Source organism: Phoenix dactylifera, unplaced genomic scaffold, assembly GCF_009389715.1.
Source record: "Phoenix dactylifera cultivar Barhee BC4 unplaced genomic scaffold, palm_55x_up_171113_PBpolish2nd_filt_p 001939F, whole genome shotgun sequence".
Taxonomy (NCBI): domain Eukaryota; kingdom Viridiplantae; phylum Streptophyta; class Magnoliopsida; order Arecales; family Arecaceae; genus Phoenix; species Phoenix dactylifera.
The window spans coordinates 47,068-59,482 of record NW_024069223.1 but is presented as its reverse complement, the minus strand read 5'-3'; the positions used below and the strand labels follow the sequence as shown (position 1 = coordinate 59,482).

Genomic DNA, 12,415 nt, shown 5'->3' with positions numbered 1-12,415 from the left:
TAGAATTTATCGAATCAAGTGCTCTCTCTCCTTAGTTGCATCTTCAATAACCCAAGATGATAAGCAGCACGCCTTCCCCCAATAGTTCATGCTAAATACATCGGCGACAAACTAAAACTGATGTGGCAATGGAGAAAGCAAATTCCTGTGAAATTAGGGGCAGTTTCTGTATCATATCTTCTGATGTCTCCAAGAGAATTAACGATGAATGTAACAATACTGGACACTCTAGTAGTAGCAGGCAATCCAAGCATCCCATGTAAGAAAATGATCCGGTTAGTATTCTTCCTTCATCGTGCTTAAGCTTATGTAAACAATATAGAATTCTTCAGCCAACTGTATGGCTGCTATTTTTCTCCCACCATAGATGCACTGCATTGGAGAGAACAATATCAGTGCTGACAGCATTAGGAAATATGTCTGTCGCCCTATGATAATATAGCACATCTGCAGAGGAATAAGCAAATTGTCATTAACAAACCTCTAATATGAAATTCAAGAACTAGATACATACCAAAAAAGCAAAATTAAACTTGCAGTGAATCATTTAAAATGCCAGAGAGTAGGACAGAGCAAAATAGGTTTGCTAGGCCCCAATGGTAGGAAGGCAATCCTACACCAATTATTAAGAGTCTGAACAACCATCATGCATCATAAAATCTTCAAAGATTATTTCTTCAAATAAGAGGCCCTCAACAGGTTTTGACAAGAGAAATGTGATGTGAACTACAATTAGTCTAGGCTCCTTGAAATTTGTTTCGTTGTTTAAGAATTATTTTCTAGCTCTCCAGATCTGAGTCAGAGACATAAGTTTTTCCACTGAGGATTGGAACTGGTTTACTTTCAAACTAATGAACAAAATACAAAAAAGAAATACAGGTGAAACAGGCGCATACCATTGTCTAGAGAATTTCTGCGTCTTGGAAATTAGAAGAAAAAAAACATGTTTTTGACATAAGGAAAAACAAACATATGTTGTGCCTTGAGAATTAGCAGGAAGAAAAAGGTTATTGACATGCTTTTCACATAATGAAATACAATCATCTCCCATGCCTTGTGAATTAGAAGAAGAATGTCAACATGTTCCACATTGATGAAAAACAATATTTTCAATATAAAATCAGCATTAACAAATGACGTAATGTCAATAAAATAGCTGCATATCTGTCAAATACTTTACAGGGGAAAAGCCCAAATTTGATGATGTAAGAAGCAAAAGGAGGTTCAAGTAATATACACACTAGTCCTTTGATGTTGTAAATAATATTCAGACTTCAGATATTAAGACAGATGATATTCAAGTACTTTTTCCTTATTGGAATTGACACAGTACCATCTGAACCTTGTTTCTACCATAATACAAGCCGAAAGTGCAGACAGAGTTGATTTTGCTAACAAATTTCAGTCATGACATTCCCGTACTTTATCTAAAAAGAACAATACATATCATATAGCTCCAGATATGCCTTTGGATTAGAACTTCCAAGAAAACAACAAAGCAATCAAATAAACTAGTGTTCCATATTCCAACTCACACAGAAAAAAAAAATTAACTTGGCTAATTGTTTCACTCATTAAAAAGCCATGGCATACATGGCAAGAGTGATTTTCGAGGCACAAAATACTAGCTTGTCCTGCTTGGCATTCTAATTTCATCAGAAATGTAAGAATGACCTTTATCCAAGAACAATATTGTCAAGATTGAGCCATAGGAAACCAAAAAGGACCAAACCAGGGAACAATGCAAGGTGGCATGCTAGGCTTTTCCCTTGTAACATGTAAGTTTAAAAAAAAAAAAATCCAAGAGGGAGCTGGAAAAACAGATAAATATGAGGTTAGCATAGAACACCAATTGTAAAGTTAATGATAATTGGAGAAAACAATGTTCCATCTGTTTCCGAGCATAAGTTCTTTTTGATATCAAAAAATGTTATACATTGAAAACTTTCAAGTGCCAAAGAAATTAAACAGTTAGGACAAATTTTCCACTCCATACGTAGGCAATTATCTATGACTTCTGCTATGCTTACCCGAACGAGTACCGGAATGAGCAGCCAACAGGTGTCAGTGAGATACATGGGGGATAGGTGGTTCATTTGGGGCTTTAATGCCCCATCCTACATCCACCTTTCCAGAAAAAACCCATACTGGGTGCGCACTCTAATACCTGCTGGAGTACGTAAAGAATACAAAACATATTCCCATCTAGTCATAAACATTCTCATCTACATTCTTTCAACTTCCTCTGATCAATTTTCAAGAATATACAAAACCTGTCCTGCTATTCCTCTTTTAACATCCCTAACAACCCAAACTGAGCATTTGAGTATCATGACCCATCTTCACTCGGCTCCAATTAGCAATAACTAGATCAATATACATGCATTGCACATGAGAAGCAGATTATAGCCGGAATCCCAACCAAGGTCCGCAACATTGTGAGGTTGCTAGCACTAGAAGGAAAAGACAGACTCTTAGGGAAGAAAAAAAGGGGTAGTTGGGAGCTAAGTAGCTCATCATGGTCAGGAAAACAACAAGATTCGTGGAGCCCGAATGGAACTGAGACCCACGTGGGGCAGAACTCAGGGGGTGCAGACACACCAAAAAGTTCCTGTTAGAGTAGCTACAGATATCCTCATCAAATAGAAGTCCTTATAAATTTTAAGGTTTTATTTCATGCCTAACCCCTTTAAAATGAGTATTCTTATTAAAAGAAAATTCTAAAGGAGAACAGCATTGTTTTTCAGCTTCATGGACAAGCCAGTCACTTCAAGTAAGAAAAGCTGCTACCAGGAATCATGACCACGTATCCTCTTGTGCGGGAATACCATGACCTGCTGCAAAACATATCCTCCTCTATATGTGCCTGATTGCTGAATATGAAAGTCTCATTCAGGGGATTTTGTTTCATTCCATCTTGTATAACCTATATAACAGACTTTCCAGTTTCCTAGAACTTCATTTAACTTCTCCATATTAAGAAATCTTGCCAGTATATAAGCTCTTTCTTTATTAACTTCAACTACATCATTGGGAAGTACAGCGAAAGCTATTTTCAGATATGAAGGGCAAATAAAATGTGGGCACCGCACATCATGGTTTGTTTAGTCTTTGCACCTGGTTAGGGGGTTTCTTCTATCTCAAAGATGACAATTTATTGTTTACATGAGAGAGAGAGAGAGAGAGAGAGAGAGAGGAGAGGAGAGAGAGAGAGAGAGAGACTAGGAGCAAAACAAAGATAAACAATTATTTCTTCTATTTTTCCTCATTTTTACCTTTATTCCTTGCTCCCCTAAAAAAATCCTCACGCTTGGTACCTCTAGTCTCATGATGAACTAAATAATATATAGCATAATTTATGCCACCAAATTGGGATGATTTGTACCTTGGTACACTGCCCAAACCGTCTTTCGGCAATGTCCCCTTTTTGGTGGATTCCAAGCATGAAGCTCCTATGAGATTAAGATGGTTGCTAGGTTTGAACAATGATGGCCTTGCCAAACAAGTATAATTTTAACTTGGAATATCATGTCTCCAAATAATGAAATCAGTGAGAACAATAGATCTAGAGACTCATAAGTTAAAGAGAAAAACTTAAAACATCGTGTTATTCTACATATATGCTCATGGAAACAAGAGATAATAGCATGCACACAATAAAAGCATGGCTTCAGGTACAGTCTTAGAAGGTGCAAAAGGATTAATAAAAAATGAATAAACTACTTTCTAGAAGCATTTAAGGAAATAAAGAAATTCCAAGTAATATATATGGGACTATAAAATGATTGTTTATCACCAACAGATAAGCACTATCTGACCAAAGATTTCAGTGCAAAGCAAACAAGGGAGAGTAAATAATTAACAGATGTGGAGAAACACCCATTACAGAGTCCTGTAAATCATTGATTTCTTGAAAAAGAAAGTTGTGAGCATTCCTTGAGAATACTAGAGATTAGAGGAACAGAAAGAAATTTATTCTTATTCTTCCAACCTTTATGAGAAATGGGGGAAAGAAAAGGCAATAAACCCATGGAATGTACGATTATGTCAGGGATAAGCTCATGAAAATGCAAGTAGAATAACCAGGGGATACAGATCTATCTTGGGTGCTTTTGTAATTGGCAATGACCACGCACTACTTATTATATAAAGTGAAAGAAGGAAATAATATGTATGCTTGCTTTTGAGGAACTAAGGGGCAGAGTTGATTGCAGTTTCCTCATGCACTACTAAAATTACCTAGTTCAAGGAGAATATGATGTGGGAACATTTCTTGACAAAATTTCATTTTAACTTTTCCTGTATGAAGTTTGATAAGATGTAAGGTTTGAAGTTTGAGCTGAAACAAATCCATTTAGTTAAAATAAACCGGATTTCGGCTTGAACTGGGTTGAAAACTTACCCCAAAACCTGATTTTTGTCAATTTCTGTAGTTTCAATCAGTTTGGCAATTTCAGTTTGCCAATCAGAAATGACTGAAATTAACCAATAATTCTGTTTTTAATTTATACTTTATTTAATATCATACTTGGTTTCATTTCTCTGTTTCCTTCATTACAATGGGTGTGCAGCGCCAATTTTTAGGTTGGTTTTCTTTATATTTCGTAACTTTAAAGAGGGAATGCTTACTTATAGATGATAAATGTAACCCTTGACAGGTTAAGTCCTCTAGCAGGGGCCCCATTTCAATACTTTAATGTAAATGGTTAAATGCAAAGCAATCCACAGCAGTAACATCTTTTTTTTCTAACCATACAAGTTGGACAACACACTAAATATTAAATCTTTGAGATTCATGGATTCAAAACTAATGATAGAGCATCTAAATTGAATTCCATACCCATGGAACATAATCTAAACAATAATATATGTTTTGGAAACCTTCAACTTAAGCATCAAGGGATGAAAAAGTGAGTGGTTTTAATAGGATGATACTATGCTTTTCTTTGGTCTAATCATCAAAGCTCACTGAATTCAATATCCTTATGTTTTCAGATATCTAGATCATAATCAATGAAGTGGATCTTCCACTTACGTGCCCTATCATATACTTTTCACATTAGTACAATTAGTGCTATTTATTTCTGTAGCAATTGATGTACATGTTGAAGATCTCCAAAATATCTGATTTTTTATTTCCACCTATTTTTAAAGATTTAGGTCAAAGTAAATAGTATGGACCTTCAATTTAGGTGGTCCATCATTGTTTCTAGAATTGTTAAATCTTTAGTCCAGCATTTAATCCTTAATCTGTAGTTCATTTCATAACTACATACATTTAACTAATAGCTGCTGGCCTCAAAGATATGAGAAGGAAATGCTGAAATTCAATATATCTGCGAGTTTTACTAAACAATGATGAAAAAAGACTTGAAAACACTAGGAAATGAAAAGCTTCATGATTGCCAAAGGAATTGAATTTTCAACCAACTAAGGTTCAATAAATAAACAATATAGTCGTTATTGGTACAAAATACTGGTATAATTATGAATTTCACTTCAATAAACTATTAACTTAGCCAAAACTGCCAAACTACAGAAGTAATATATATATATATATATATATATAAAATATGAGATATTTTATGTAATGACTTTTCTTGGCTTTGTTTCTCTTCTATTTTTTTGTTTGACATTTTCACTTTTTTGACCAAAACTCCAAACTTGGATGAAGCAGCTAAATGATTTTGATTTATTAACCACCCTTTACCAACCAAATTCCTTGTCGGTCCCCTTTTGTTATGAATATATATTTAGGATCTTTTTCTCTAAATGATAGTCTAGCTACTTACTAATTCCATTGATCTTATTATTTTAAATAAAAATTTTGATTGTAAGCTTTTTTACCATTATCATAGAATTTCATTGGACAATGCACGATAGGGGCTGGAAACGTACCTAGGTCAACCCAAGGCCCGGTGGGGCGAGCAGGCTTCATCTTGAACTTTGGGCTTGGTTCGGGTTTATCCTAGTCGAGCTTGGGCCTAACAAAAAACACCCATATAAATTACAAGCCTTGCTTCATTTAATGCTTGGATTGGCCTGAAGCCCGAACTTGATTCTAAGCTCGAAACTCAAGCCCAGAACCCAATTCGAATCAGACCTGGATTGGCTAAGTGGCTAACCCAACTTGACCCACATTCTAATTCGTAAACACGACCTAGCGAGGCCTCCAAAGACTTTTACCATGCCCTCTATCTCATGTGCCGATGCCACCTCTTCAACGCCATCTGCTGTGTTGTCAGTATAACCACCTACTTCATGGACTTCTACAAGGTCCTCGCCATCCTCGATGCCTCCCATGGAAACCTCCATTGGCTGCTCTCCATCTATTCTTCTGACGACTCCTCCAAAGGCGGCGCCATCAATGATCATCTTGTCCTCAGCCTGCCACCAATCACCTCCATCAACCCTATCCTCTCCGGGTGGGTCTTGCGTTGTGGCTGTGTAGATGGCTGCTCACCTCTTTGACCATTCCAAGGCTGCCACCTCCCTTGCCAACCTCACTCTTGACAAAGAGTGCAACAAGAATATTAAGGAGCATGGTGAAGAGGATGGAGCTAGTGGTTGTTGAGCTCCACAGATGGTGGATTCCAACAGACAACTCCTCTCCACCATCCCAAGCACTTGTCCCAAGCTCCAACCTTAGCCCCTCATAGTCACATCTTATCCTTGCACTCCAATTTGCTCTTTCCAATGAGTTCCCTTCTCTTGTCCTCTCCTTTCATTCCACCTGAGTGCTGCAGGAACCCTATTCATAGTTTCTCTCCTGCCAGAACCCTAATCGTAACCCTAACACAACTCCCCGAGTAACCCTAACCCTGGCCTCACATCATTCTTGATGATAGGTGGGTTTCCATGGCCCGATCATCTTGCATCATGATAATGATCCAACAAGTTCGGGTTGCACGGAGAAATGGCAGAAGGAGAAGAAGAAAGCTTTTTTTATCCTTGGAGAGTTCTAGAAATGTCGGGCTCATCTCTAGCTTCATTCATGCCTACTTAGGCTCGATTTAGTCGGGCTCAAGTTTAGGCGCAAATTGATCTTAGGCTAGATCTTGGAAAACTTTTGGGCATGGGCCCAGCTTGAAGTCCAAAAAATATTTCCAGGTCAAGCTTGGGTATGAGGAAAGCCTGATCTAGCCAGGCTTGATTCTAGCACTAGATCCACATCTCCACTCCCCTTGTCTAAATTAATTATAATAGAATAGATTAATTTTATAATAATAATTTAACATAAGGACTTTAATAGAGATAATCATTAGTTGGATAACAAAGATTGTTTTGTCCCATTTACAAAAAGTAAGGCTATATTTGCCTTTTTATAAGAATAGGTACTAATTTGGGATAAGAATGGAAAAAGAGGCTAATATGTCAAAATCAGAATTCCATTCTCAAACCACTGACACTCCACAAGATAATTTGAAATCAAATTTTGACTTTTAAAACATTGTTTGGAAGGAAAAGGAGGTCCTTGACAAGGCACATTTTCCCTTCTACTTGTTAGAAATTCAGTGTGCTTAAAAATGTGTGGTAAGATCCGTGATAATGGCTTAATCGTATTGCAAGTCTAGTATTGGAGTAGAAAAACTATGCTTAGACAAAACACTCTGATAATAAGAAATGTTCATGACAAGCAATATCCAACATCAATTTTGTCGCTCACAAGGCAGGTCAATGACATGTAACCAATCAATACTTCACAAGGCAGATACAAAGACAAAAGAGTATAAGATTAGCTTAATATTGAAGATTTTATAGAGAGAAAGGGAGTATCTTGAAGCAAAGAATATATTACTCAAATAAGCATCTCCAGAGGAACCTATGACAGCTACAGTAAATCATAGTCATGAAAGAAGATAAAGAGGCAGTACAAGCAGTTTGAGAAAGGAAAAACACAACATAATGATTGTATATTGTAAGGATTGCATTTGTTGGCCATCACCACAATATTAAAAGAACTAGAAACAAAAAAGTTACTGAAAATCAAGATGACAAAAAATGCCCCTATCAAGTAAATGGATAATTTACATCAGCTTAAGCCCTTAATATATATGATAGCAGGACAAAGAGATCTATGCAAACATCAAAAAAAATGCTGAACCTGTACCTGCAGTTCATGTAGTGGTTCCACAGGCTGAGAGAAATTATGACGTGAACTCTGATCAAATCACTTATGGATCTCATTCATATTCAAACTGCACATCAACATGTACATATTTCCTCATGAGATGAACGATGAATGAGGTAAAAACTAGCCAACGTCTGGCATTCTTCACGAGTTTTGGCCTCAGAAAGAATACCATGGATGACTAACTTCTTAAGGTTTGGGCATCTTTCAATCATCCCAAAAACCCAATGTCCAAAGTGCTCGCTTATTACCGTCCATCCCAATTCCAATATTGACACATTCTCTAATGGTGACGAGCCTTGCAGACCATGATTGAGCAGTCCATCCCTTAATTCATAACTTAATGAAAGATGTCTGAGCTGTGGAAATGAAACAGCAATAGTTTCTGAATCAACAATCTCATCCTCATCATCAAACACCACACCCCAAAGCCGGAGTCTTCTCAGTTTAGATGATCTTGATATCATATGGTAGAATTTAGGCCACACAATTGTAAAATTGCTGACATCTACGACCTCCAGGAGATCTGTATTCTCGCCAATGTCCAAATGAGTCACACTGACATCATCAATCTTGAGCTGTTTTAGGGTACCCTTTCCAATCAGCTCAAAAAGATCGAGGTTTAATGCATTTAAGTGCAAGCTTTCAAGATTATCTGCTTCCAGTACTATCTTATCCACGCCTATGGATTTTGCATAAATATTCTTAAGTGTTTGACTGCTCAGTTCCATTGTAGATTGTGAATCTGACATTACAATCTCTAGTGTATCAAGTGTTAAAGATTCTATTTTCGGGCAGGCAGCAAGCAGTAGGCTTAGATCCAAGGCTGAGATACTAACATGTCTCAAAGAAAGGGATTTGAGACAAGTAAATCTCTGGTAACTTGGTTCAACCCCAGTAATAGCATTCTGGTCCAGATCCAACATCTCTAGCTTCTGCCGACCACAAATCTCCAGAATGTTTACATTTGGAGTTGTACGAACGTTATATGATAGACTCCTTAAGGTTTCTCTAGTATACATAAGCCAAGCGATCACAGGAGCAGCCGAGAATTCATGGACACTGTCCATATGGACTGAAAGGCACTGCAAACCCACAGTTTGAAATATAGTCTGTGTTATGAGAATCTCCAACTGCCTAGTGGTGAAATCATGAGGCCAATCATCAGAGTTGAAAGACAAGGTATGGAGGTGTTTCCTACAGGCTTCTCTCCATTTCCGGCAAGTTGCAGAGGCAACAACAACATTCCGTGCAGTTCCAAGATGGGAAAGAATATTGCCAATGACTTCCACAGGGAGGTCCTCCATGTATAACAAAAGGTCACCTAATCAAAAATCAGGAGCACTCAACCTTCTAGAGTTCATTCCATTATCCGAAGCTAACTACTTGTACATGAGCAACCAATGCAGAATATATAAGGTCCCGACCCAGTTAGATCCAGCATCTTTCTTTTCTGCAGCAGTTAATAGAAAGGATTTATAAGAATCAATATAACATAGAGGGGATAGAATAACACATTTTTTAAGTCAATAATTAAAACAAGCTAGGTTTTGAAAAAAATTTAGTAACAGAAGGCAGGTAACAAAAACAAGCATCAGACAATTCTCACAAATTCGTAAATTCAGACAGAAATAACATTCAATCAACATAAATTCAAAATCTGTGAGATCCTAATCATCTGTTGTTCAGACAATGTCAGTGGAATTTTAGAAGATTCTAACAATTTAAGTATTCCCGCATGAGGGCCCACATCCATTCAGAATGTCCAATAAAAACACAAATCCAAGATCTGAATTTGGAAATATCTATGAAGCCTTGAGGATCCTAATCCGGATCAACTAATTCATTATAATAAGCAATCAGTCTCGCCAAAAAATAGAAGTCGAACTACGAGAAACTAACATCCGAGGGTTCTTCACGGAGATGAATCCAATAGATCTTCCGTTTGGGGAAAAGAAACTACAAAAGAAAATTTGAGCATGAAATATTATAAAATATCGAATCCCGGCACCAGGGTTTCTAAGGAGGAGATCAAAAAAATTCAAAAGATATCAGAAAAAACGAGAGGATCTACTCTAAGCACGAGATTAATTAAATTAAACTATAGGGAAAAAAACGAGGATAGATCAAGCACTATACCTTCTCGTCTCGAATCGATCGCGGGATCGACCAAAAGAGAGGAAGAAAGATCGACGCGATAGGCGGAGTATTCTGATGATTTGAGGGGTAGAGCTCGTGGAAATTCAGGCTATTTTATTATTTTTTCTTAAAAAAAAATAAAAGGCAACAGCGGACATGGGTGAAAGAGGAGGAAAAGGTCAAGCAGCACCGAAGAAGTTTTCCGATGGGTCCCCTATTTTTTTTTCTTTTCATTTTTTTTATTTGTTTTAATTTTTTTACTACTACTGCTGCCATTGCTAATATATTATTATTATTTTCCTTCCCTGCAATCTGTTGGTCCAGAGACGGCCGCACAAGCGGGAAGGGCGGCATTTCCCAAGCAATGGCTTCCGCTAGCCTGGGCTCGAGGTAACCGGTAGGTTTTGCTGCTGGAACTTTGAACTCAACCGCTTGGCAATGACTTTTTTTTTTTTTTTTTTTTTAATTAAATTACACCGGCAGCTCATGCTAATCTCACATGAGCATTGTCTACATAATCAAAAAACAAAATACTCCAAAATAATGGAGGGACAGGTGCAAATCGGATTCAGAAAGTCTCTCTAGAATGATGAGCTTGGCAATGCTTCGGAAAAAAAAAACTTCTTGAGGGATAAAAACTCTTTTTGATAATTTTAAAATATCTGATAAAAAATTTAAAATATTTTTTTTGTTTCTCTAAAAATAGAATAAAGTCTACAAAGAAAAAATGGCACTCCGAATTTGTTGATCAAAAGTTCTACTTGAGACATGTTGATTATTGTTTTCATCGCGATAAACATTTTGCAAAGACAAAAATACCCATGATAATATAATAATATAATATAATAATATAACAATAATATGATGTAATTAATATAATATAATACATAATATGATAATAAAATTTTATCAATTTAATAATATAATATTATAATATAATATTTTTTATAATATATAATATAGTAAAATAATATTTTCATATAATTAGTAATATGATAATATTCTTATTTTATAATGTTTTATAGTAATTTATTATATGATACTATATTATACTAAGTTATATTATGCTATATAATATTATAAAACTATATCATACGATAATATTATTATATTATCTTATAATAACACATTAATCATATCATAGTAATGTTTTTTATATTATTATAATATTTAATGAAATTAATAATATCATATTAGTAATATTATTATAATATAACAATATTATAAAAATATATTTTATATTGTATTTATTATTTATTATATCATTTAAATTAAAATATTGGAATAAATAAATTATAAATTAAGAATACCTCATTCTAATAGTTTTTGATAGTACGAATGATAAGATAATTGAAAGTACTATACAATATCATTTACTATCATTTTTTAATATTAAAAGCACTTTCTAAATTTGGTTAGCAAACCGATGTTAAAGTTAAATAATATTTCAAAAATGTAGTTATCAAATAGCAATCAACTTTTTATTAGAAACTATATTAATAAAAGCTTTAGCTCTACAAACAAAAGTTCCACTACCTACAATAATACCAAATTATACCTAATTTAAGTAGAAATGAAACAGGCCATTGCTCATCCTTTTCTTTTCATCATAAGCAGGGTTGTGAATAAGCTAAACTGTTATTCAATAGGGTCTATTGGAGCCTAGCATGATCAAGCCTGGTTCCATCATGTTTAGTGTATTTTGAACCTGAAGTGTTCAAACTTGATTTTGAACCAAACCAAACACAAACCTCTTTTGATAAACTTGATAATCTTAAATTAGTTAAAGATCAACTCAAAGTTTTCAACTTCAATAAGCATGGTTCAAACTTAATTCAAGCATCAATCAATTGTGTATTAACTTTTAGGGCTCATTTGGTTTGCGGAAAAAGAAGAGGAAAAGTGTAGTCAACGAAAAAGTAATAAGATATCTCTTGTTTGGTTGAAGTTTTTAAAGAAGAGAGACGGAAAAGTTGTATTTCCATGGGAATATGATTCCCACGTTTCATGGAAAAATCTTTCCCATGAGAAACATGGGAAAGTTACTTTTCCGTGAATCGGAAATCACTCCATTTTTATTTTTTTCTAAAAAAACCATTCAGCATTAAAGAGGCATTAAAGACTCAATTTTTATTAAAGGTATAA

The 12,415-nt window shown here is 35.3% G+C and overlaps 1 protein-coding gene across 2 annotated transcripts; it reads right to left on the bottom strand.

Moving 5' to 3' along the window:
- Nucleotides 1-3: 3 nt before the first annotated feature.
- LOC120109237 (F-box/LRR-repeat protein At1g67190-like) lies at nucleotides 4-10,422 on the bottom strand. 2 transcript variants are annotated; one of them, XM_039122985.1, is made up of 3 exons: nucleotides 10,271-10,422; nucleotides 8,111-9,584; nucleotides 4-447 (listed from the first exon to the last, which is right to left on the bottom strand). In XM_039122985.1, exon 2 carries the CDS (start codon nucleotides 9,436-9,438, stop codon nucleotides 8,206-8,208), a length of 1,233 nt encoding a protein of 410 aa, XP_038978913.1. In that variant the 5' UTR covers nucleotides 9,439-9,584; nucleotides 10,271-10,422; the 3' UTR covers nucleotides 4-447; nucleotides 8,111-8,205. The 2 variants fall into 2 exon arrangements, with proteins under 2 accessions (XP_038978913.1, XP_038978914.1); XM_039122986.1 differs by having other exon boundaries at nucleotides 6-372.
- Nucleotides 10,423-12,415: the final 1,993 nt, after the last annotated feature.

Coding starts and splice junctions, on each gene's coding strand:
- LOC120109237 (XM_039122985.1), bottom strand. CDS start 9,438: ATGGAGGACCTCCCTGTGGAAGTCATTGGCAATATTCTTTCCCATCTT.